This window comes from Populus nigra, chromosome 5, assembly GCF_951802175.1.
Source record: "Populus nigra chromosome 5, ddPopNigr1.1, whole genome shotgun sequence".
NCBI classification, from domain to species: domain Eukaryota; kingdom Viridiplantae; phylum Streptophyta; class Magnoliopsida; order Malpighiales; family Salicaceae; genus Populus; species Populus nigra.
The window spans coordinates 14,160,583-14,186,348 of NC_084856.1; the positions used below are offsets into that span (position 1 = coordinate 14,160,583).

The 25,766-nt window shown below is 29.6% G+C and overlaps 3 protein-coding genes across 4 annotated transcripts; all 3 read right to left on the reverse strand.

Moving 5' to 3' along the window:
- Positions 1–3,094: 3,094 nt before the first annotated feature.
- Positions 3,095–3,972, reverse strand: LOC133694056 (probable calcium-binding protein CML41). Its single transcript, XM_062115476.1, has one exon. The coding sequence runs from the start codon at positions 3,875–3,877 to the stop codon at positions 3,311–3,313; it is 567 nt and encodes a 188-aa protein (XP_061971460.1). The 5' UTR covers positions 3,878–3,972; the 3' UTR covers positions 3,095–3,310.
- A 10,532-nt stretch (positions 3,973–14,504) lies between these two features.
- LOC133694384 (probable galacturonosyltransferase-like 1) lies at positions 14,505–15,919 on the reverse strand. The gene has a single exon (XM_062115883.1). The coding sequence runs from the start codon at positions 15,773–15,775 to the stop codon at positions 14,717–14,719; it is 1,059 nt and encodes a 352-aa protein (XP_061971867.1). The 5' UTR covers positions 15,776–15,919; the 3' UTR covers positions 14,505–14,716.
- Positions 15,920–23,438: 7,519 nt separating this feature from the next.
- LOC133693853 (uncharacterized) lies at positions 23,439–25,092 on the reverse strand. Of its 2 annotated transcripts, none has more exons than XM_062115195.1 (3): positions 24,995–25,092; positions 24,834–24,886; positions 23,439–24,357 (listed from the first exon to the last, which is right to left on the reverse strand). In XM_062115195.1, exon 3 carries the CDS (start codon positions 24,323–24,325, stop codon positions 23,642–23,644), a length of 684 nt encoding a protein of 227 aa, XP_061971179.1. In that variant the 5' UTR covers positions 24,326–24,357; positions 24,834–24,886; positions 24,995–25,092; the 3' UTR covers positions 23,439–23,641. The 2 variants fall into 2 exon arrangements, with proteins under 2 accessions (XP_061971179.1, XP_061971180.1); XM_062115196.1 differs by having other exon boundaries at positions 25,000–25,068.
- Positions 25,093–25,766: the final 674 nt, after the last annotated feature.

A 25,766-nucleotide genomic window follows, 5' to 3' on the forward strand; every position in this document is an offset into this window, starting at 1 on the left:
ATACATGTTTCAGGACTCATCAATTAATGATGATAAAATTACAGAGACAATTTGAAAAATTATCTCATTTCTTAATGGAGATAAAGAAGAGAAAACAAATGGATCGTGAGAAGAGTGATCACAAATTCATGATCAGTTTTGAAAACTTATTTTAGAAGTATAAAAAAAATAAGGTAACTTTTTTATCAAGATGATTACAATATTAGAACTAAAATTTTTTTATGATTCTAGATCATTTGTGGATTGAAATTAACCACCAAAACTCAATGAGAATGAGGAAGATGATGCTAAAATAGAAAATTTTGATGCATAAATCTTTGTTTATGATGACATTGAGTATGTAAAAGTTTTTTATGCTAAAATAAAAAGATGATTTTTTTATGAATTATATTGTAGAGGAAGTGTTTCATGTATGCTTGAGGAGAATTCTGAAATTGATAGGGTCAAAATTGATGTTCTTGTATTTCAAATAAAAGGTTTGAAGTAGAGTCCAAAAGTTATCCTAGTGGAGAAACCACCACACGTCTTGTTATTGATGATATAAAAGATACATGAGTGTTTGGTTATTATAGTACTAAGTCTTTGGTTAAGTTAAAGTTTGAGAAGGTTGTTGTAAGAGTTGTGCATATGGTCTTCAATGTAATGTTAAGATTGAATTTGTTGTTAAGAAGGATGAACATGTTGTTAACAGGTATAATATTTCTAACAGAAAAGCTGAGCATGTAAAAGATTAAAAACTTTTTACGGATAGCCACGAGATTGAAGCAAGAGTATTTTAAACTTGAGGTCGAGTTCTTTTAATTAAAGAGACTGATGTAGGATATTTTTTTTATATAATGCACAACCTTATATTAACAAACAAAACTTTTGATCTCACCATTGAATCAAACTAAAATTTTACTAAGAGATTTTAGAGGCCTGTTAATTATAGAGTTAAAACTTTATAGTAATAAAAAAATCATAAAATCCTTCAAATAAGGCACATAGTTAACTATTTTAATATTTTGTTTATAACTATTTTATTATTATTTTGGATTTGTTTAGGATTTTTTTAGTATAAATAGGATTACTTAGTTTGTATTTAGTAAAGCACTTAAAAAAATATATTCAATAATAAAAATTTGAATTAAGATTTTGTGAAGAGACCTATTTTACTAAATTTTATGTTTCTTATTTTTGTTATTGTTTTTTTATTGTTTTAGGTATAAAAGCTCTACATCAATTGATATAAGAGCGTTCTGCGTCAGGCAATAACAAGTTTGGTTTCATGTATCAACTACCCATTTTACAGTTAAATATCGATGTAGACAAGCTTGTGGTTGGTTTCAAGTAGAGATGATTATTTTCGGTTTGGTTCGGTTTTTATCTAAAAAAATAACCAAAATAAAATTTTGAAAAACTAAAAAATTCAAACCGGAACCGGTTCAAATCGATCAGTTTCGGTTCGGTTCAATTTTTTTTACATAAAAACTGGAAAAACTCATATTTTTTGTTTGGGCTTTTTTTGAGCTTTCTGATAGGTTTTTGATGGGCTTTCTGATAAACTTGTAATTAATGTTAATATTAGATAATTTTATTACAAAATTTTATAATATATTTAATATTTTTTATCATTGAATATTTATTTATATTAAATTATTAATGCTAATATTATGTTCAATATATTACAAGTCTTTTTAATATTTATATTTTGAACTTATCTGTATCAAAGTTTAAATAACACGTGTAACAAGATGATTTTAATGCAGATTTCAACACATCATGCTTGAATGAAAAAATTGTTTCGAAATAAAACATGGCGTGCAATGAGCATATATTCGCATGACCCGTCAGTGTCAGCCTTTTTACAAAACCATTTTTTCATGAGTTCAAGGGCACATTATTTTATAAATAGTACCTAATTTTGAAATAATTGGACAAGCCCACGAAATTCAGCACCCAACCATTTAAATTTTAGAATCAAATTGATGTTCAACAAGATTTTGAAATTGCAAAGAAAAATTCAAACAAGTTACATTTAAAATCAAGTCAAAAGAAGCTGAACTCACTTTATCAGTACATCACTGAAAATCAAGTGAGAAGAAGCTGAACACTCACTTTATCAGTAGCTAGATCCTATTGACAACTGACTCCATTTATTTAAAGGACAGGGCTAACATCGAATACTACTAGATGAGCTGGACTTGCATGAAAGTAATAATTTGACAAATAATCTTGAATGGTGGATGAACAAACATACGATGACATAAGTCGGGAGGGACACATTCAGCAATCAACCCGAGGACATGTACAAGACTAGACAAAGCATGTAATCCATCCTTGACTTGTAAAAATGAACTAACGTGATTTTTTTTGTTTATTAATTCGAGTGTCCAGATTCTTATTAATATGAGTATATACATCATGATAATCATGATAATTATATATATTTTAATTAATTTTATAAGTTTTAAAGTTAATAATTATATAAGTTTTTAATAGTTTTAGATATGTGAAACTCGAATTAATAACATTTAAAAAACAAATCTAAAACTTAACTAGTTGAGCGATACCCTTCAGATTAAACTTTTGTGATTTTTATTTAATAAAGATGTGGTTTTTTTATGTTTTATGTCTCAATAACAACACAATATACAAAAAATTATAATTCAAGATACGATCAAGATAATATTGCGAAAGCCCCTTTGAGAATACACTCGAACTGAAGCAACTGTGAAGTTTGATATTTGGGATGCAGCAGAGCAAGAAAAATACCATAGCTTGGCTCCTTTGTACTATCGCGGTGCAGTAGCAGCTGTTATGGTGTATGATATTTTGCAGCATGCTAGGCATCTCTTAAGCTCTTGGGGTTTGTGCTTGGTAATTTGCTTCTTGTAGTAATAATACACTCGAAATATTAAGTTGGAACGACAAGGAAAATATGAAGTCGAATTAATTTTCAAACTCTAATTTGGTTCATCGATCGAGGAAGATTAATGTCCACTGTATTTTTCAAGTTCAAGACATAATAATGGATTTATCAACGAGCTTGAGAATAAAAAAATGATCCTTTACCAAAAATAAATAGGATAAGAAAATGGTAAAAAATAAATGGTTATAATCAAACATACTTTATCCTTTATTTCCACGATTGGTTCTGCTTTGCGCGACAGGCATAACTATAAGGTTGTGAGGCCACTCTTCTTTTGACTCACGCCAACAAGGGATTCCCAAATTACAAGGAAAAAGAGAGAAGATTCATGAAGATCTAGCTAGGTAATTGAATTTTATTTTATTTTTGTTGACATTATTTACAAATTCAGATTTCAAATCAAGCCATCATTTGATTAAACTCATGAAAATCAAGGACTCCATTACCATCAATATCAAAAACATGAATCATGGCCACGCAGTCATCATAAGACTTTGCATCTCCTAGTCGATGCAGCATCCTTTGCAAGCCCTTTGGTGTTATGTACCCCGATCCCTTCTCCATTTCAAACATCTCAAAGGCCATTTTGAGATCATCATCATAATCATTAGCCTCCCTCTTCATTAGCCTCAAAAAGTCTTGGAAGTCCAGCATGTTGTCCTGGTCTGCATCAAGATCGTTGATCGCTGATTGTGCCTCTTCATGTGACATGTACTCCCCTATGGATCTAAAGTATGCCCTAAGCTCTAGGGCTGAGATCCTTCCATCACCATCACTATCGAAATGACGAAAAACTTCTTTTAGCTCATCTTCTCTAGCTCCATCCTTCTTTGGTGTATATGGGAACATGAGGGAGTTAGGAGAGCTTAACGTTGAACTAGACTTTGATCTACGACGATGGAGACTTAACTTCAGACCCTTGTTAGAGAACCACTTAGATGATTTTGAAACTCTATCAGTTGCCATAAGAGAAGTGAAAAGCAAAAATATATATATATATATATATATATATATTAACAAAGCACCTACAGGACGTCTACTGGCATGCAAGGGTTTATATAGATAGAAGAAAGCACACAGCATATTTATTTGGACAAAATGGCTTTCAGAAGAGGGAAATTGCAACGAAATTGCAGAGCAGAAAAGATAAATGGCAATGTATGATATTTCCGGGGAAGGAAATTTCACGGCAACTTCCTAAAGGGGTCCCAAAATTGATTGATCACTGTCCTTATATATATTTTTGTAACTTGCACGCTCTATATAGAGTGTTAAACACTTACCGAACCATAGTGAGTATATTTCCATATTCTCTTTTCCTTCTTGCTTTCTTTTTACAAAGTAAACAAAATCCTCCTAAAAATAACCTGATTTGATCTCATCAGATCCTCCATATTTTGAGATCGAATATTACATGCATAATTAATGGCGTAGGTTGGGAAAAAAATATTACTTAGCATCTTATTTTATGATCTCACTTGAAGAGTTTTGAAAAACAAGTTTGTTTCACTTTAAATGTGAGAGCTTAAGATATATTTATAGAGTAGCATTTACATAATATTATGATGTGATGTAGTGGATATAAGCAGATCATGATTACGACAGATAATAATTTAAAATAAAGCTAGGTAATCTTATTCTTATCTTTTTATTTTAAGTTGAAATCTTCTTGTTAAGTTTTAAATCACTACAAAATTTCATAGTTTTACTGACGGGTCGAATTTGTTATATGAGATTCAGACTTTGTTAGTGAATTTTTTATTGATTAAATCACCGACAAAAAGTGTCCATTGGCATGTCTTTCATCGGTAATTCCCCATTTTGTCGCTAAGATTGTCGGAAAAAAAAATTCACTTATGGTTTTACAAACGAAAAATAAGAGCAAAAAAAATTCACTTGTGGTTTTACAGACGAAAAATAAGTGCAAAAAAAATTCCCACTGGAAATATACCAACGAAAATGTTCTGTCAATGATAGTGGCATATGAAGTAAATATTTTTCAACTCTCGGTGAAATACCGATGGAATGAATCCGTCTGTGAAGACGTCTGTGATTATGGAATTTGCAGTAAATATTTATCAACTCGTGGTAAAATACCGACAAAATGTTTCCGTCTGTAAAGACGTCGGTGATTGTGGTATTTCCAGTAAATATTTTCCAGGAACTATTCACGCTAAAAAGTTAGACTTTTTCACTCATTTTCAGTCGAAAACTCCATCAAGAACTAATTTATCCATAAAATTTCTCATTACTTATTCTATCGAGAAATCCTAAATATTCTATAAGTTTTGTTAAAAATTATAAAATAGATGAGAAGATTCCAATGAAATTACCAACAGAATTGCCTCTACATCGACGATTCTATTGGCATTTTCACTATTATTTTTTTTAGATTTGTTGTTATAATTGCCAAGCCAATAATTGTTCATATTAAACCAATAATCACAACAAAAAATACTTCTGCAATGATTGAAACAATGAGCAAATATCCAAAAAATATACAACATAATTATCCAATAAATATAAATATAATGCATTAATAAAGCACCAACAAATTTTTTATGCATTTCCAATTTTATTACATAATAAAAGGTCACATCAAATCAATTCAACACTTTTTAATCATAATCCTCCTCTTCATTTTCATCATCATCAAGTTCAACAACATTTTCTTCATTAAATTCAACATCGATCTCATCATCTTCGTCTATTTTAAGATTTATCTCATTATCTTTATCTACACTAGATATGTTTACTCGTAATCAATATTACATTTAACTCATCAAAATCAACAACAAGATATGTATTCTCATTGCTTTGGAAATTTGTGTAAAATCTCTAGGTGAAAAATCATAAATTGACTAGTTTTATGAAAAATAAGAAAAAATTTGTAACTCTTGATTGGGTTATTGGACATAATTTTCAATCCGACCATCGAATTGAGCTAAAATTTTATGTGGAACCTTAAAATATATTGAATAAATTCTGGTTAAAATTCTAATATAAATAGAGCTCGATAGTGCTAGCAAAAAATAAGGACCGTCAAATAGAGGCAAAAATATTCATTAAGGGTAGAATAGTTATTTGCCAATGAAAAGAAAACATATAAGCTCTCCTTCTCTTTTATTAACTGCTGAATTGGCAGAAACAAAAATAGGAAAAGAAAGAACATAACATAACGTGAGAGAAAGAGAGAAAAGTAAAGAAAAACAATAAGAAAATTGAGAGAATAACTTTATAAACTTGCAAGTTCAACTTATAAAACACTAAATCAAGTGAAGGAAATAGGAACTGAGAAGGGAATTCGGCTAACTTTGGAAGAGAAGAGGAATTGGAAGAAAAGCGAAAGGTAAGCATGAGAAGTTTGGATTTAATGTTTGATTTAGATGTTTTCTTAAGCTTATTTGATTAAGTTAGGAAGTAATTTCATGGAATTTTACCTTAGTTTCCCTTAAATTCTTGATTTTTGAACTTAGGGTTCTTATGTGAATTTGAGGGAATTAAGAGGGGAAGGAAAAATGATGAAATTGAAGTGGAATAGAATGAAAACAAGTTGAAATAACAAGTAAATGAAGAAAAATTTGGGGGAGGAAAAGAAACATCACATTCGGCCAAATAAAGGAAAAAGTGGGAGAATGAGTTTTGATGTTAATGTTTAGAAAAAAAAAACATTTTTAATCATGATATTTGAAAATGTAAGAAAGACTAAATGAAGAGATAGCATTTAAGTTGAAAAAAAATAATAATAAGTGAATTCAAATTAAAAGAGAAATAAACTAGTTAAAAGAAAATATGAAGACAAGATGTCTAGATTTTGTTTGAATATAGTTCTTACATATATTTAGATAAAATAAATAATATGATGTGAGGGCATAAATAACAGAAGGATTATTTGATGGAGGAATTATGAACATAAAGTAAGCAAAGAAGTAACTTGAGTTAAATATGAGGTTGTATATAAAATAATGATGTTATATTTGAGAATGAATTTTTATTAGAAAAAATTACAAATAAAAATATTACATGCTTTGTTTTTCGGCACGTAAGAAAAATATTGATGGACTAATGATATAATGACACTTGATTGATTCAGGAGTTGTGTCTGGAGCTGGTTATCAGACAAGAGGAGCTGGGTCATCCCGAGCAGAAGGTAGGTGATTCGTCACCTTATTTTGTAATTTTTAGTTTCCCTAAATATATATGTTGTTTATTTAATTGATGTTAAAAGAATAGAGCAAATGAAAAATTTGAGTTATGATTATGTGATTTATTGGTAAATTAAGTGAAATTACCGGTTTTATTAGTTAACAAAGAGGTTAACCGGATATGAGGTAATTCGTATGGAATTACCAGATTGTTTGGTTAACAAAAGAGGTTAGCTGGATGCGGGGTAATTTGTATGGAATTACCGGATTGATTGGCTAACAAAAGAGGTTAGCCGGATGCTGGGTAATTCATATGAAATTACTAGATTGATTTTGGTAACCGAAATGGGTTAGCTGAATTTTTTGATAATCAAGAGAATTACCGGGTTTATTGGTTAACAAAAAATTTAACCGGATAAGGAGTAATTCATATGAAATTACCGGATTGATTGGCTAACAAAAGAGGTTAGCCAGATGATGGGTAATTCGAATGGAATTACCGGATTTATTGGTAACCGAGGAAGGAAAACCAAATTTTTGAGTAATTATATGAAAGTGTTAGATTTATTTGGTAATTAAGATGAGTTAGCTGGATTTTTAAGTTTTGAAAAGATTATGTAAATTAAGGGATTGAGTTAGATTGAAGTTGAAGTATTAAATTTCAAAGATTAAGAGTAAATAATTAATATTAGACTAATATAATGAGTAAGTTAATTAATATGATATTTGTTGAAACAAGTACACCGCAAGGTAATGCAGATCATTAGATGTAGGAATTCTCATGTTTATGAATTACCATTTTGGAATGTAATCATGTGTTTACTTTCAGTGTCAATCTTTTTGTGTTGTAAAAAAAAACTCAAGCAGAAGATGTGTAATATGTAATAGATGTATTACTTTTGTGTCGTAAACATCATATAGAAGGTGTAATATGTAGTGGATGTATTATAAATAGGTATAGTTGTTAGTATGACCAAATCATTTTCAAAATGATAAGATAAGATTTTAATAGAAATATAATATGACTCTTAATCTTCATGTTGTATTTATGTAGTTTAAAGACATATATGTAGTTAGTTAGCATTTATTTCTTTTAGTGATGAATTTGTTTATCTTTTGAATTGTTTTAGTAGTACTTTTATGTTGATTTACTAATTGATATTATGAGACTTGAATATATTGATAAGTATAAGTATTGAGTTATTGTTTGATGAATGGAATATGATCCAGGATGATTGGATCAAAATGAAAGTCGTAATGACATATAATAGAAGTGTTGTCGATAACTTGGTACCAATAAAAATAGAGGAAACTCTGCCGAAATTTTCAAAAACAAATCCCATAATTTTAGACATATTATCCAATACTTGATATTTGTACAGAAATGTTTGGAGATTTCATGACATTATAATTTGAGGGTGTTACAATTTGAATTTTCTAACTCAATAGATTTAGCTACTCGATATGGATCAATTAACTCATCCTTTTGAAATATTTTATCACCCTTAATTACTTCATTGTTATCATATTCTACTACTAGAACACGAATCCTAGGTTTTGTTTTGACAACAAATAACCAATCAACTCTATTATGATCATTTCTAAAGGAATAGGTGTATGTATAATAAACTTGTTTGTAATTTTTTGAAAAAATAAAAAAATCATTGATGTTGTGAAGTTTAACTCTTATATTAATTTTGACCAAACCATGGTGAGGATCAACTCTAATTTCTCTATCAATATCATACCAATAACATTGAATAAAAACAATGTATCTTGCGATCTATGATATCGCAATTCAATCACCTCTTCTAACTTGCTATAATCATCAACTTTAAACTCATTAAAAGTTGAACCATGTACATAATCCCCACTATTATATGTCTTTCTATTTTTACCATTTTGTTTAGTATGAAAGACATATTTATCGATGAAATATCCATTATAACATTAGACTTTTCTTTCAGGATCTAAAGACAAGAATTTTAATCTACCAGCATTGACTTCCATGTTAAACACTTGGTCAAAGTTAACAATTATCAATGGTCAAAGAAAAACATAAATAATTCTAAACTTAGGAGTTATGAATTATTAAACATGTATATGTATTTTAAATCACGTAAAAAATTATTTATCTTGTAATTGAAAAAGTTGAGCTTCACTAACATTTGAATTTTGTAATAATAATAATTGAAAGTGTTGTTTACAAGGAATTTACTTAATTTTGTTTATAAGAGAATTATGAGAAAATGATTCCAAACTATATAATTTTGCCTACAAGGAATTTCACTAACTTGAGCTTCATCATAGATTTTGCAGCATCGAAGTTATCTTTTAGTTTATTTCCTTAAAGTAAAATGTTTTTTGCCCATTCAAATATCTAATCATAACCGGCCTCTCTCAATCTTTAATTTGACCTGATGGTAAACACTTGTTTAATGGTCAACAAATTATTTGTGAATTATGCACTCATCTCATAATTGTTCATCAAAATCTTTTAAAAGTTCAAAAATTTTAACTATATATATATATATATATATATATATATATATATATATATTTGATTCTTCATCTAAAGAGAGATATTACATGAAGCTTTACTTGAATAATCCTAATTCATTCTCATTACATCTATCACTATACTTCTATAGAGATTTTAATTGTCATCCACACATTGCTAGAATTATAAGTTTGGCTAACCATTATTTCTAACATGGTTTTATAAGGAGTATAGGGTTTTATGTATGCAAGCCGATTTAAGTATTTCTTGATGAACCCTTTTTAAGTAGATACAATGTCATAATATTTTTATGGTAGAACTTTTTATTTTTGCACACATCTAATTTCACATTCACTAATATTCTTTGGATTATAAAGTACAAAATTAAAACCCTCAACCACTTTAAGATAATCTCGCTTATACAATTCTTCACTTGACTCTTAATATATTTAATAATTATAATCAATTACTTATAAAACCTATATGGAGTATTGATGACAACATTTATTAATAATATAACTATCAATAACAAATTCAATTTTTTTATTAAAATTAAATTCATAATCCAATAACTATCAAACACTTCATATGTTGAACTATATTAAACCCTAATTGGTTATCAATTCCACACAAATTTAATTTTTCATCAAAATTTCAATTAAACAATAAAATTGGCAAAAACAAATAATTGCTACCCAACTAATTACCTCATCATTTATTAAATTCAAACCTATTCAACCTAAATTAATACCTTTTAACCTTTTTATTCTTATTAATTTCATAAAAATCATATTTCCCCAAGGTTTTAACTTAACAATAAAATTGACAGAATATAATTGAAACTCATTAAATTACACATTATTTCTTCAACACACCTAAATTACAAAACTAAACTCAATTTCATCATGTAACAAATAAAATCAATTTCTCCCAAATCCCAAACAAACCTTAAAATATAAATTATACATTAATACAACAAAATTATCTAGGAAAAAGCTTTAAAACACTTAAATAAACAAGTAAACTACAACTACTACAAACAAACATTAATAAATTAACTTAAAATATAAATGAACATGTGGGTTTGTTTATTTGGTGAATTGAAGTTTGATAATAAATGAAACCAAAAGAGAAAAGTTAACACTACTAACAAATAGGTGGCTGGATTTGTGAAGGGGGTGGCTCGATTTGCTAATTAGTTGGGAGAGAGGGGTTGTTATTTTGAAAGATAATGAAGAAGAAGATCATGGTTGGGAAAAAAGGAACTATTGAGTTTAAATTTATTTAAAATCATTAATAAAATACCATTGATAATTTTATCGACATTACTGACATGTTAAATTGTTAAGTAAGTTTTTTTTTGTTTTTTTCTATTTCATCGTTATTTTTGTTGGAAATTATTAATGGAAATATTTCATCGTTATTTCTATCAAAATATTTTTTTGTTGGTATTTTTATTTTTATTTTTTCTAATTTTATTTTTTTTTTGTAGTGATTACCTCTCATTCATTGATTTGTTAGTACATAGATGAAGAAAACAAGAGAATATGAAAGATCACTCTAAATTCTTGATTCTTTTTAAACTCGACCATCAAATATTAACTCGCTAAAAATAAGTACGTATGATTGCATCATAATTTCAGCTCATTACACTTGCCAACGACGTCGTAGACAGACTATATTCATGATTCCCCATTACATATCTTGCTATATTTGAATTACTCTTAGACAATTAAGTTGACTCACAATATTGATAATGGAGCATCTTTAACATTAGTCTATGCCTACTGATTAAAAATAGCGATAGATCATATGAGCAAAAATAATTAATTCCAATTCTATAATCCCCATGAGTTGACTCCAAAACCCCATAATTGCAGCAAGAATGTAGCCGACGCGCCAAAGATCTCGCAGGCACAGTAACTAGATCGTCAGGGACACCTAGAGAAGAGATAAATTAGATAGAAGAACAACAGCTTCTATATATTAGCATTAATCACTGTTGGTTTCTGGAAAATAAGATTGATCTATTAGGTAGTTTTGATTTTAAATTAATACTTCAGGGCTGTTTGTTTTTATATTTTAAAAAATGAATTTTTTTTATTGTTTTTTTACTTCAAATTAATATTTTTTTTATATTTTTAGACTTATTTTATATGTTCATATTAAAATTAATTTTCTAAAAAACAAAATATTATTTTAATATATTTTTAAATAAAATATCATTTAAAAAACAACAATTACCACAATCCTAAAATCATATTTAATTTTTGGTAATATAATGATTATGAGCTTATTTTTCCTAGTATGTTTGTTTTTATATTTTAAAAGCATTTTTAAAATGAATTGAAATTTTTTTATTAGTTTTTTATTTTAAATTAATATTTTTTTAGTATTTATTTGATATGTTAATATCAAAATTAATTTTTAAAAAATAAAATATTATTTTAATATATTTTTAAATAAAAAACATTTTATAAAACACATTTAATTGCAGGTTACACAATGATTACGAGCCGATCCATCATCCTATGATGTGAACTAAAAACCTCAAGTAGGTAGCTAGGTTAGTGCCAAATCCAACCGCTTGGATGTCCCCACGTTAATAATTAGTGGTTTCTTGCATACTAGTTACTGCTTCTATGATTTTAACGTTTTTTGCATTTTAGGTTTTTATTATATAACTCACCGACAGCGCTATCTGTTCTTTGCCTTTTCAAGTTAGTTTTCTGGGCATTAGAAAGTTGAAAACCTGTTATTCTATGTTTTTTCTAGTAGTCATTCTATGGGAAAACATGACTTCGTACGTGGTCTGAATCCATCGATGGCCGGTATGTTAGAGAAATAAATCCGATCAATACCAGAAATTTTAATTTCAAAATATTTTGATGTTCCATTCCAAGATACAACACGATCTGCATATTTTATGATGCTATGGTTTTCAATTCTCTATTGTGGTGGGGTTTTGTGCGAGATTGGCTGCGAAACTTGAAGGGTTGGTTGAGTAAAAATGATTTTCTCTGTTTTATGGCCTTTTGCAACCATGAAAGGCTAAGTTTGCCCTAGTACGTAGCAATCAATGCATGCTTTTAGGAGAACAAGGCAGTTTTATATGGCGTTTTATCCGTACAGAATAAACAAGATAAACTCGCCGGAATTTGAGAAATAAATCTAGAATAACTCAAGATTTTGGACGAGATATATAGAATTTATTTCACTTTATTCTGTTTTTTTAACATAATATAGGATATACTGATCATTAATTCCGTCAAACAGAATGAAATTAATAACTTTAATCAATACATCAGAAACACTGTATACTTGAATTTCAAAAACTTCATTTTAGGAGTATCCAATCACAAAATGAAAAAGAAAAGGGAAAAGAAGAAGAAAAAGACCTCAAAAAGAAAAGGGAAAAGAAGAAGAAAAGGGAAAAGAAGAAGCACATCAAATAAAGCAGTGATGAAAATAACTACAGTACTGCATCTATTGTAGGATTATCCAATCACAAAATGAAGAAATGTTGTCCAAGGAGAAGTTATTATATATTTATATATATATATATATATATAATAAATTCATATATAGGAGAAGTTAATTTTTTCATAACGAGAACGATAAATATCAAGGTATATAGATAATAATCTTATGTTATAAAACATGGATAATAATAATAAATATTAAGTTGATTTATTACAAGTTGTTATATATATATAATCAACTTAATATTTATTATTATATGTATACGTGTGTGTGTGTGTGTGTTTGTGTCAAATTTAAGCTATTTAGTACAACGTACATCACATATCATTAATTATTTAAAATAACAATTTTATTATACTAAATACAATATGAATAAATAATTATTTTCATACTATATTCAAAAAAAAGTATAGCTTATTGTTTGAAAAAAGTATTTACAGTACCAACATTGCAATTCCAAACAACAATTACTCTTTTCAATATATATATATATATATAATGTGATGACATCTCACTAACAAAAATGATATTGGATAAAAGGAAAATTCCTTCATTAAAATAGCAACAATTATTAAATTTTTATTAGAAAAAGAAATATCATAATAAATTAATGAGGAGAACGAATAGTCAAGATACGACCATATAAAACGAAATACAAAATTTAGATTTATAAAAACCAAATAAAAAATCAAATAATTTAAAACTATTATCAAGAAGAAGAAGAAGAAGTTGGTGATAGTGAGAACCACCGGCCCCGGTTAGAGGACTTCTCTAAAAAACCCGGTTTTACTATATGTTTTTTTAGAGTCCCGGCTCATTACATTATACTTTAAAAACCATCATTTTGAATATGATAAAAGAAACAACTAATTAATTGTTTGATTTATCATGGCATTATCATAGGTTTTCATAATTAATAAAATAATTTATTGATCAGAGAGAAGATTTCTAAAAAAATAATAAAGAATTATGGAGGGATGATATATAATAATTAATGGAGTGAGAATAACACAATTCTTCTAATTTAGTGAAGAAGTCGTAATAGTTAAGGAATACACATTAAAGCCTATAATATTTATTTTTGAAAAGCGATAAAAAAAAAAAAAAACTATAATCCAAAGTCAACAAATAATCTTACAATTTAAAACTGTTCATGAGACAATTTAGGAATGAGAAGGTAAACATTTGAAACAAAATAGGAAATCTCACTTGTGCTGCTGCTGCTGCTGCTGCTCCTACGCAGATTTTTCAGCGAAGAACGCTGCAAAGAGTATAATTATTGATTACCTTTGGGACGCTCTTATAGAGGGCATCAAGCACTTTCTCATAGCAGATGCTATGGGGATTTTTTTATTTTAGATCTTAGTTTTTGTTTTATCATAAAACAAAAAAAAATAGATCTAAAAAAAAATAAAAATAGTGATTATAAACAGAAATCATAGCAAAGAAATGCCAAAAAAATATATATAAAAGGTAAATTAATATATCTTTCTCTGTAATTCCCTCTTTACTTTACTGCACTACTAGCTCTTACTATGTACCCAGTACAAAGCAAAACCCAGAAGAAGAAGAAGAAAGTACTGTAAGGCCTGTTAATGGACTTATTAATCTATGAACACCTTCCCTCTTCCGCCGATCTATTTTCAGCATTGGAAAATTTAAACTAAGACCTAAACTCTAAAAGTCAATAGCAAAAGGTGTCTGCATAAGATCATAAGGAGCCCATAATGCATCCAAAGGGCATGGCCGGTTTTCATCTAAGCGAACCCAAGGCTTCCCTTTACCACTCCAATGCAGAAGACTAACTGGACCAGGATGCAAATCCCTACAAAGACCTCTAAAATTATCCCCTCCAAGGCCATGTTGATTCCATTTATGATCCACAGCAGCAATATTCCCAGCAAAAACCAACAAGAATGGAGGCAATGAGCCCAATTCATAAATCCTCATCCTCTTTTGAAGCTCCATCCATTCAACTATTTTTGTTGTGTAATCTCCTTCTCTCCATCTTTCTAAATCAATAATCATCACTCCTGTGTTAAAATAACAGGCATTGCGTCCGGAAAATGTCAAGGAGAGCGAAGGGTTTGCCCAAAATGTAGGCGTAAAGTATGCGGTAATGTTAGCATTACAATATTCCGGTGCTGCTAACACAGTTCCGGTACCAAGTGGAGTAGCTGCTAGCATTGCAATGTCGTCGACTAGGACTAAATCGGAGTCTAAATAGACAGCTTTCCGGACGCAAGGAGGAAGGATGTTGGCGAGATAATTGCGAGCATAGTTAAGAGGAGAGTCGAGGGCTGAGCGGATGGAGGTGGAGATGAGGCCGGAGACAGAGTTGGTGTCGAAAGGGTGGATTTGGGAACGGAGGTAAGGGAAGGAGGAGGTGATAGTTTCGTGGAGGTAGGTGGAGGAAGGAGAGGAAATGAAGTGGAAACGAGTATTTTCCGGGCAGGAGGAGTGTTGGAGGATGGAAAGAATAGCGGCCATGGTGCCGCGGAGGTAAGGGAAATCCAGAGTCATAGCCACGTGCACTGCTTGCTGAGAGCACATGTCTTTGGTGGAGATCGATGGACATGTTGGGGAGTTGTAGAACTGTGGGGCTTCTCTGAATCTTTCAGTATTGACGGTAGCCGTGGCGGTGGCATTGATTATAATTATGGAGAGGAGGAGAAGGAGGGAGAGGAGGAGATGTGGCGGTGATGGTAGTGTTAATTTTCGTCCTAGTTTGGACATGGCTTGGGGCAGGGCAGAGAGATTTAAAAAAGTTAGAGAGACTTTGAGTGATGGGTTCTAACCTTTTAGAAAGAGAGGTGACATGCCCCCATCAATCTTGTCTATGGATCCAATTTGTTAAAGCACAGAAATTGCTAGGAAGCGTAGAACAGTCAATGATTTTAAACAAAGCCAGGAGTAGGAGCCACATGTTTTTTAAATGTGCTTCAAAAACTAAGTCCAAAAATAAATAAATGGTGTGAAATGTGCACTCTTTCAATTCTTCCAGTGTGATTTTATAAGCAAATAATTAACCACCGACTCTTTTTGGCAATTGGCAACAGAGAAAGTTCGTCTTTATGAATTTTTTTATTATTATTAGTGTAAATAAATTAGTAACCGTCGGATCTTGAAAAAAAAAAAACAAAGGAGAGTGCAATTTGGTACAATAAAGTACTAAGGTCAAAATCGACTTTGCCTGCATCAAGTGACCAACTTTTGAAAGTAACTTCCGTTTCGCGCGGATCTTTGATTTGAGGAACAAGAATTATGGATTCATTAACACCAACTCGAACTCTAATGTCTACTATATGTGTGTTCGAGTATAATTTTTGCCATCTAATCTTATTAACATTTTGAATTCGGTTACAAGTAGAGATATTTCAACTTTCTCCACCATGTCCATGAAGTTGTTCCTATGGATATTAAAAGGAATAGCTAATTTATAATATTTGCATTATTTTACTTGGTTAAATTCGATAAAAATAGATAATATGGATATTATAAATGATAGTGAGTTAAAAAACTTAAAAAATAAATATCATGGGTTAGGTGGGGTTGAGATTTTTGAAATCCAATTAATCTAACCCAACTTGTATACCATACACTCCTTTTTGTTTTTATATCTAATAATATGTGGATTTAGCATTTATTTTATTTAGAAATATTCGTGTGCTTCTTATTATATATTTTTTTAATATAACAAAAAAGAGTTTTATTTCTTTGTAGGAGCGGAGGGGAAGGCAACTAGAATTTAATTGTGGTGCAAGATATGAAAATTACACCTATCATTAAAGGTGTCATAATACATACAGTCCATGTTATAAGTCAGTCTCTAAATGTGAATTCATAAAAATTAGCAATATAAACTCAAACCGTGGATATTTGTAAATATCCATAAAACAATTAGGCTAACTTGATATATTCAACTCTTTCGAGTTCAAAAAAACAATTGAATGAGTCAGATTTATAATTTGTAAAATATCAAAAGTTGAAGTAGATACAATTATAGGCCTAAACCCGACCCAACTATATATATGGGAACCACTAGTTGTTCCATCCAAGGCAAAGAACACTACCAGAATTTTTAGAATCACCAATGAAATTTTCTGTCAATATTTATACTCATAGTTCGTAGGCATAAATTTTCCCGACGGGATCATAGACGGCAATACTCTGTTGAAAAAACTCTCATCACTAATTTGTGGTGTGCCAGTGAATCCGTCGGTAATAATCTTACCGATGAATTTACTGACAGCAAAAGCATGCTAAAAAAAAAATTTCCCCACTTTATTATGTGGTATTTCCATCGATGAATATAACATATCACTGACAGAAAAATTATATGTCGTTCCATCGATGATTTTTTTTATCCATCAGTATTTTACTCGATGAATTTGACATATAACTATCAAATAGATCGTCTGTAATTTCATCGGTGAGTAAACAATGGCAATGAAATTTGCAGTAATTATTTTCCAACTCCCTGAAATATACTGATGGACTAAGTCCATCAATAACCCCGTCAGTAATAATTTATAAATATTTTAAAATATATATTAAATAGAAATAAAAAATAAATTAAATTAAATTAATAAATAAAATATTTATTATAAATTAAAACTTTTATAAGTTCAAATACAATTAGTCTAGAATAGAGGTGTTGAAGGAGAAGAAAGATTGTCTAACTTTCTCTAAGTTCCCGACCACGCCTCTTACCACAACATGTGTTGAGGCGTTTGTTGTTATTTAGGGAAAGAATTTCATGTAATACTCATTTCTAATGAAGAGTGACATGAACATAATGAACCCTAACTAGTTATGTCACTATCATAATGGTAATAGTGATGACATTGGAGAGTGACATGACCTGGAAAGGAGATTGAGAGATTGATCTTTAGATAATATCTCTAATAATTTTTAAAGGAGAAAATGCAACCTTAACAAATAGGAAAAAATCCCATGATACACCATTCAAAATTAGATAATTTTTAGAAATTGTATCTTCATTTTCTTTTGAATTTTTAAATGAAACTGTAATGTTTCTTCATATTTTCAGTATCTTCGATGATAAAATTTTCATATCTTTAAATAAATTCTTCATGTCTCTAATAAAAAGTTTCCATAAAAATCTCTATGAAAATCTCTAGTGACTCATACAAGAATCTCCATGTTTATGACAAGACCTCACGTGAATGTCTCCATACATATGCTTTGCCATGGTCACAAACTATTCTTAACTTATGAAAAATATTTTCTATGCAAGATACGAGTTGATGAAAGTATTTGAAATGACACACAAATTTAACTATAGAAAGCTCGATTCCTATATGAGGAAATATTCAACAATAGCCTATCTTGTGCTGGCATCTTTAATTCAAATATCATTCCAAATAATATGAAGAAAGAATTTGTTAATTCAGGCCATTTCTTTACTTAAATTCTTTAGGTTTAGTTGTAGTTTTTTTACCATGTAATTTACAGAAATCAGTGAGCATAATTAATAACATATTTAAAAATATGGTAATAGTTATTTTTTAAAGTTTTTTTTCATAAATACATTAAAATAATATTCTTTTATTTTTAAAAAAATATTTTTAATATTAATATATCAAAATAATAAAAAACATTAAAAAGGCCAAAAAAATCCGCTGAAAAGGGCAAAGCTCGTTGTCAAAAAAATTTGTCTGTTTGGTAGAGAATTTAATAGGGATATGTAAGGGTAGTAGTTGTCAAACTATTTTGTTGCATATGGATGATGTATAGGGAGGGGCAGGAGACGAGGGAGTTTTAGAATTCAGCTCCCATTTCTACACCCAATGTATCTTGCAGTCGTAGATACATAGTATTTGTGCAATGTGTCAACTTCTCTGTATTATTGGCCTAAGGGGAATTTTCGTGTCAAAGTTTTGACAATTAAGCTAATCAGTGCCTAATCATTTAATTTTCTCTCTTAATGACTTTCGTTTTTGATTTTCAAAAATATCAAAAGAATTTTAATGATTCAAAATTCTGGAGTAAGAAAATGTTTTTATTTATACATTATTTTACTAACAACATGATTTTTTGAATAAAAATATAAAGAGCTTAAAATAAAAACTCAAATGATTTAAATCTAGAAATAAAATAAATAGCCAAAAATCCCCTTTTGTTATTCATTTATTTTTTTATTTTGATAAAATTTTCTTTCTCAGAAACATGATTTTTATATAAGAACTTGAGCTAGTTTTTTTTTTAAAAAAATAAAAATAATATTATGATGTATGTAAACATAAAAGAATATCTAATTCAACAAAATTATATATAAAAAAATACATTAAATAATTCTGTCAACATGAAGGTTCTGAGGACTTGGTCTTGACACGTGTGTTTTGGTACAAGCATGAAATTCAGCGCTGCGTGAAATTTTGAGCATTTAATTTAGAAGTTACTCCATCCGTGGCCCTGTGTGCGAGCTCAAATAAAAAAGAAAAAACAAAACTAGCATAACGGTGCTAGCGTGCTCTAAACAAATAAAAGAAATCCGTAGCCGAGTCAAATAAACCGATATTATTTAATTTGATGATAAAAAAGAGGTGGATGGACTAAATCAAATAAAAAAAAGTTTCCATAAGAACCTTACTAGGAAGGTTAGCAAAAATAAATAATTAAAGAAGTAATAGAACTTAGTTCCAAGCCAACCCAAAGTGAAATATTGAAATTGAAGAAGAAAAGAAAAAAATATTACCCAAATATACCTACGTGAGCATGCAAAATTTGTAAAAGAAAGCATATAAAAAAAAAAATGGAGTTCAATTTCTAAAACATCTAATGTGGAAGGATAAAATCAAAAGAAAATTAATTATTTTTTAAAAAATAAAAACAAAACAAAACACCAGCAATCAGAGCAAGCCTACCAAACCCTATGCCCCGAATCTTACGAATGATATAATGCAATAGAATGTAAATTAGAAAAAATTACAAGGCTCAATTCTAAAGCAATTCAATGTTGAAAAACAAAATAAAAAAATATTAAATTAAGAAAGCAACGACCCTAAAAAGAACCAAGTCAATCCCGACTAACCGCTAAACTCGTAATCCTAGTAATGAGATTAAGATAATTGAATTGAAAGGAAATCAAATAAAATTATGAAGCTCAATTTTTTTTTTAAAAAAAACAACCAACTTAAAAGGATAAAAAAAAAAAATCAGTGTGAAAAATAAACTCTAATGAAAAAAGAACGATGTTAACTCGGATTAAGTTTTAAAATCTATAACTTGGATCATGAAACTGAGATCACTCGATCATGAAAAAACATAAAGCCCAATTTCCGACCCTATGCCTAAGGATGAGATTGAAAAAAAAATATAAAATGACCTAAAACAAAAAACAAAAAAAAATAAGGATCAAATTAGAAATAAAAAAAAATAAGAGGAGATTTGACATTTTTGGATTGAAGGATGCAATTGAAAAGAAAATTCAATTTCACAAAAGGATCAAAAACTAAAAACGTGAATTAAAATAATGAGGACCAAATTTATAAAATAAAATAAAAGAATAACCTCAATTTTAGAGGAAAAAAACCCCTGAATAAAGACTTAAAAATCAAAAGAAAAAAGATCGAATTTGAAATGATAATAAAATAAGATGACAATTATAAAGTTTTGAATAGTCACAGCGAATTCTAAGGATAAGAGAGAGAAAAGAGATAAAGAATACAGAAAATGACGTTGATGATACATCGTAAAAAATGAGCATACACACGTCAATTGCCACATCTAAAGGATGTGTTTGGCCACCAGAGAAGGCCATGCGTGCTGCCAAAGAGTTGCGCCTCCCCCACTCTCTAATGGCATGTATTTTTTTAATCCTAATCTCATGACTTGAGTCACGAATTTGGAAGCCTTTTACAGGTTGACTTGGGTCTTTTCTTGAGTCCTTTTTTTTTAATTTCTTCTTGTGTTTATAATTTCATTGTCTAAAATTGAGTCATGAAATTTGCAAGTTAACTAAGGTTATCCCAAACCAATTCAATTTGTCATCGTTTTAATATTATTATTTTTTAAAATATCTAGTATGTCACTATTTCAGTATTTAAAAAAGGTGTCCTCTAATATGCATCATATTTTAAATTTATAATTAAATATATATTTTTTCTCGAAAACACGTTAGCAATGCATTTACTTTTTTTATATTTAAAGAAAAAATTATTCGGCTTGCGGTACAGCGCAACCCACGGATCTAGATTGATACTAAAAATAGACATTCACAAGAAAGTGAAAAAAATTAAAGATAAAAACAAAAAAATAGTTTTATTAAATTTAAATCAAAGATAAGAAAAAATTCAAAAGACAAAAATGGACTACGAGTCTGGACTTGGGAGGGCCCATGCGCCTGCCCTTTGTTTTTTTGCATCTTTCAAAAGGGAATTTAAAAAAAAAAAATCAAATGACATATTATCTATTTCAAAAGATGAAGTGTCCTTTATTGTGATAGATAAAACATCGTCTGAATGCCTAGCTTCTGACTATCAAAAACCTACTAAAAAACCTAGTTGGGTTTTTTTAATTTAAAAAGCTATTTTTCAATCAATTTTCATCTAAAAACAACAAATAAACACTCTCATAACCTTAAAAAATCAAAATCTCAACTCAAAACACCTCTAGATTTGTAAGAAAAAAAACCACAAAATCAAGTTAAGAAATATTATTTGCCGATCTTGATCTATATTTTCCATCTGGTAAAAAGATCTAAATGGAATTTCTCTCGTAAAATAGAGCCTACTAACACCATGAATAACTTGTAAAGTCATTAAAGTTTTGTCAACTATTAATTTTTTTTTATTTTTTTTAACGAATCTTTTTATTTTTTTTCTCATATCAAGAACTTAAAAATATATAAAATAAAATTTTGAATCAAAATAAAAATTACAAAAACCAAAAGGAAAAAAAACAAAACAAAACAATCTTGAAGTAAAAAAAATGCTATAAAGGTACGATTAAAACATTAAAAAAACTATTTGTTTTAGATATAATGTTAATTTTGATCCTTATATTTTCAAAAGAAAATTCAAGCAACATAATCGAATTTTTTTTATTTTACAAAATTAAACATTAACAAAATATCATAATATTTTTTTGATATCTCGAGAATATGCTAATCAAAACAATTTCTCATATTCAAATATGAAATAACAAAATGTAAAAGGATAAATTAAAAAAAAAAGTTGGTGATTGAAATAAAAAAATCTTAAGAGATTAAAAAATTACAAAGCACTGTTTGCTATCCATATTGGTTTTCGTATGAGATTTATTTATTTATAATTAATAATTACCTAAAGCATAAATACCATAAATTTAACAACTTTAACACCTCAATTGCTCCACAATATTGAAATCAGGGATGAGAATGTAGTAATAGTTATATTTTAAAGTATTTTTTATTTAAAAATATATTAAAATAATTTTTTTATTTTTTAAAATTAACTTTTGATATCAATTCATCAAAACAATTCAAAAATATTAAAAATATATTTTTTAACATAAATAAATAAATTTCAGCAAACCTTGGATTTCACCCCTAAATAGAGCATTTTCAGACAGTATAACCAGAAAAGAAAATTTCAGCCAGGAATTACACGGAAAAAAGATTATTATTGTCCCAAAGAAGATTCATTGTGCATCTATCCATTTAAGGATGTGTATAGGAATGGAATTACATTTTTTAGACGCTTTTGAAAAGTATTTCTCTATTAAAATACTTCAAAGTGATTTTTAACAGTTTTAATTTATTAATTTTAAAAATAAAAAAATATTTTAATATATTTTCAAATAAAAACAGCCCAAATAATTTATCATAACAAGATTTGACTAATATTACAGACATCTTCATCACAAATGGTCACAAAACCTGGCATACATGCATAAGAAATTGACATCCAACCACATTCAAGAAAATATCAACGCTTTCCTGCATGTCTCATCAACTATGGCCTAATTATCAAGAAAAGAAGCTCAGTCCTATTGCAAGACCACTTCGATGATTTGAACCATCCCTTTGTAAAGATATTTACGGTTCATTTTCTTATATTGCAGATTGCAGTAGGAACCCTCCATTCCCGTTCATCATTCTAAACGCCTGAACTTTCCTGACACTTCATCTGAAACTCCATTGCTTCACATTAAGAGCCTCATTTTATTCGTCTTAATCCTTATTGGGTGAGAATCATGTATAATTTACCCGTAAAAGAGCTGGCAGAAGCAGCTTCAATCAACTGCAACGCAATGTACGCTATTCAAATACCAATGTGAAGTTGAACTGCTATTAAAAGGCTACTTCGCTGTACAAAATTTGCCAGCAGATGAAATAAGACCAGATAGAAGAACAAGAAATTACCTCCTCGAGATTAGATATGCAAACATAAAATAGTTGGAAAATCTACATCCCATTTATAATTAATCATGTTCCATGATTGCTAGTCGTTGTGGAAAACATGAAACTCCCTCGAAAGGATTTTAATCATTACAGAATTATCTAAGTAAAACAATCGCAGATGATGTATATACAGATACAACAGAAACAATTCGAAGTGACAATATCAGTCTAAGTTCAAAACGCAATTCATTGATTTACCACCAAAGCAGAGCGAGGACCACCAAGAATCCAATAAAAAAGAAGAGGTTCTTCAAAACATTATCGGCCTGCTGCCCTCGAGTAGTTGCAGGTGGGAAGCGGTGTGTATGATTGCCGTGAAAACCATGAAAGCCATATGGAAATCCAGATGTTGTTCCATACACGGTAGCATCTGGGTACCCTTGAAACTGAATATTAAGCAACGATGGGAAAAGTGATAGACCACCAAAAGCAGTTGAAATCGTAAAGCCACCAATCCTTGTAGGCGCTGCAGGCATGAATCCTCCTGTCATTCCAAACCCAAAATGGGGTAAATTATTTGCATCCGGCGGAGGAGCAGTTTCAGGCCTTTGTCCAGACGGGCGAGTAGGAATATCAATACCCGGATAAGATTTAGATCGAGGGTCAGCCTGAGTTTTCCCTCTACCATAAAGAGGAACCAATTTCTCTTCTTGTATGATGGCCTTACAAACTGGGCATTCATGTGAATGCGAATGGTGGTGTAACCATCGGTACAGACAGGGCCAACAAAAGAGATGACCGCAAAGAGTTACGATCGGGTCCTGAGCTAATTCAAAGCAAATATTGCATTCAAAATCGCCTGCATCAGTGCCGTTATTGCTCGAAAAAGACGAGCTTTCCAGAGGCACACTTGTCGATTCCTCATATCCACTTTCCATCTCTTTATCCAAAAACCCTCAAAATCAACAGCCTGTAATCACATAAAATCCTCAGGTACCATCAAGAACAACAAATTTTATGCTTCAATTCTCTGTAACCTTAAGCACAAAAAATCTCCAAAATAAAAAATTGTCACCTTCATTTACAACTAATCAAATAACAAAAATTGAACCTATTCCACAAATCCAGCATAAAACAGCCTAATCAAAGTAAACTGAACCATTACAACTAATCACATGATCATAAAAAATGCACGATGTCATAAAAAAAGAAGAAGTTAAATGACCCATCATAGTCGGTCACAAAAACATCATAATTCAGCATGTCAAAACCTTGAAAAAGATGATAAAAAAAAAGTTGACAACTTTATAAATCAAAACAGAAAACAGATAAACTACAAAAAATTGCCATTAAAATCCTCTAAAATCACCCAAATCATATATAAACACAAACAATAAAACACTCAGAGCAAAACTTCATACGGAGACAGGAACCAATACCACTCACCGTGATCAAGAGAGACAGGGAATAAAAAGAGAAGCTTTCTTTTCTTTTCTTTGCTGGAGAATGAGAATGAGGAGTCTTTAATAGTTAATACTATTTCATTATTAAAATGGAAAATAAAGAAGAAAAGTTCAACAGGAAGATTCTGGATGGATGTGGCTTACCTTACCTAAACTTTACCTTGTCGATTTCCCCTGGTAAACAATGTGCAGGATTTTTTTTGGGCGTGGCATGCTTGTGTTTGTCTGATTCTACGGTAAATGATCACACGGTTCTGCATTTTGATAAGACGTGATCAGCTATTTGAACCGCCGCCTGATGATTTTGATTGTGTGGTTTCTTGGGCTGGGCCTTTAGAATTGGTTATCATCACCCAGCCTGATATTCCCGGGCAAAGCTTTTACAAGGCTTATGAATTATGATTTTAGGCGAGTCCGAAAAATAGAGGACTCAGACCTCAAGTCTATCGGCTTGCTGTCTAGACAAAAGCGTGATAAAAATTATTTTTTAAAATATTTTTTTATTTTAAAAATATATTAAAATAATATTTTTTTATTTTAAAATAATTATTTTTAATATCAACACATTAAAATATAAAATTCAGATAAGGCAGCACTCATTCTCGGGCAAGTATTGTTCATGAAATAAGGTCTAGTTGCATTCTAGTATGGAAATGCTCCATCGAGTGCCATTGGCTGTCAAAACTTGGATTGACACTAAATTTTGTGCTGACACAGGAGCCCCTACCATTCAACACTAAAGAATAATAAAGGGAGGTAACTTGTCCGCCCAGGAGGTTTCGAACTTCTGGGGATATTTATTTTTCGGTTGCAATTTCATGTAGAAATCATGGAGCAGAATACAAATTGATGCAAGATGTTTTTTATTTGCTAGTTATTTTTGTCGTGTCAACTTTGCCGGCCAGTCAACACAACT

Bases quoted from the DNA above. Each gene is read 5' to 3' on its own strand.
- LOC133693853 (XM_062115195.1), bottom strand. From the start codon at position 24,325: ATGGAAAGTGGATATGAGGAATCGACAAGTGTGCCTCTGGAAAGCTCG.
- LOC133694384 (XM_062115883.1), bottom strand. From the start codon at position 15,775: ATGTCCAAACTAGGACGAAAATTAACACTACCATCACCGCCACATCTC.
- LOC133694056 (XM_062115476.1), bottom strand. From the start codon at position 3,877: ATGGCAACTGATAGAGTTTCAAAATCATCTAAGTGGTTCTCTAACAAG.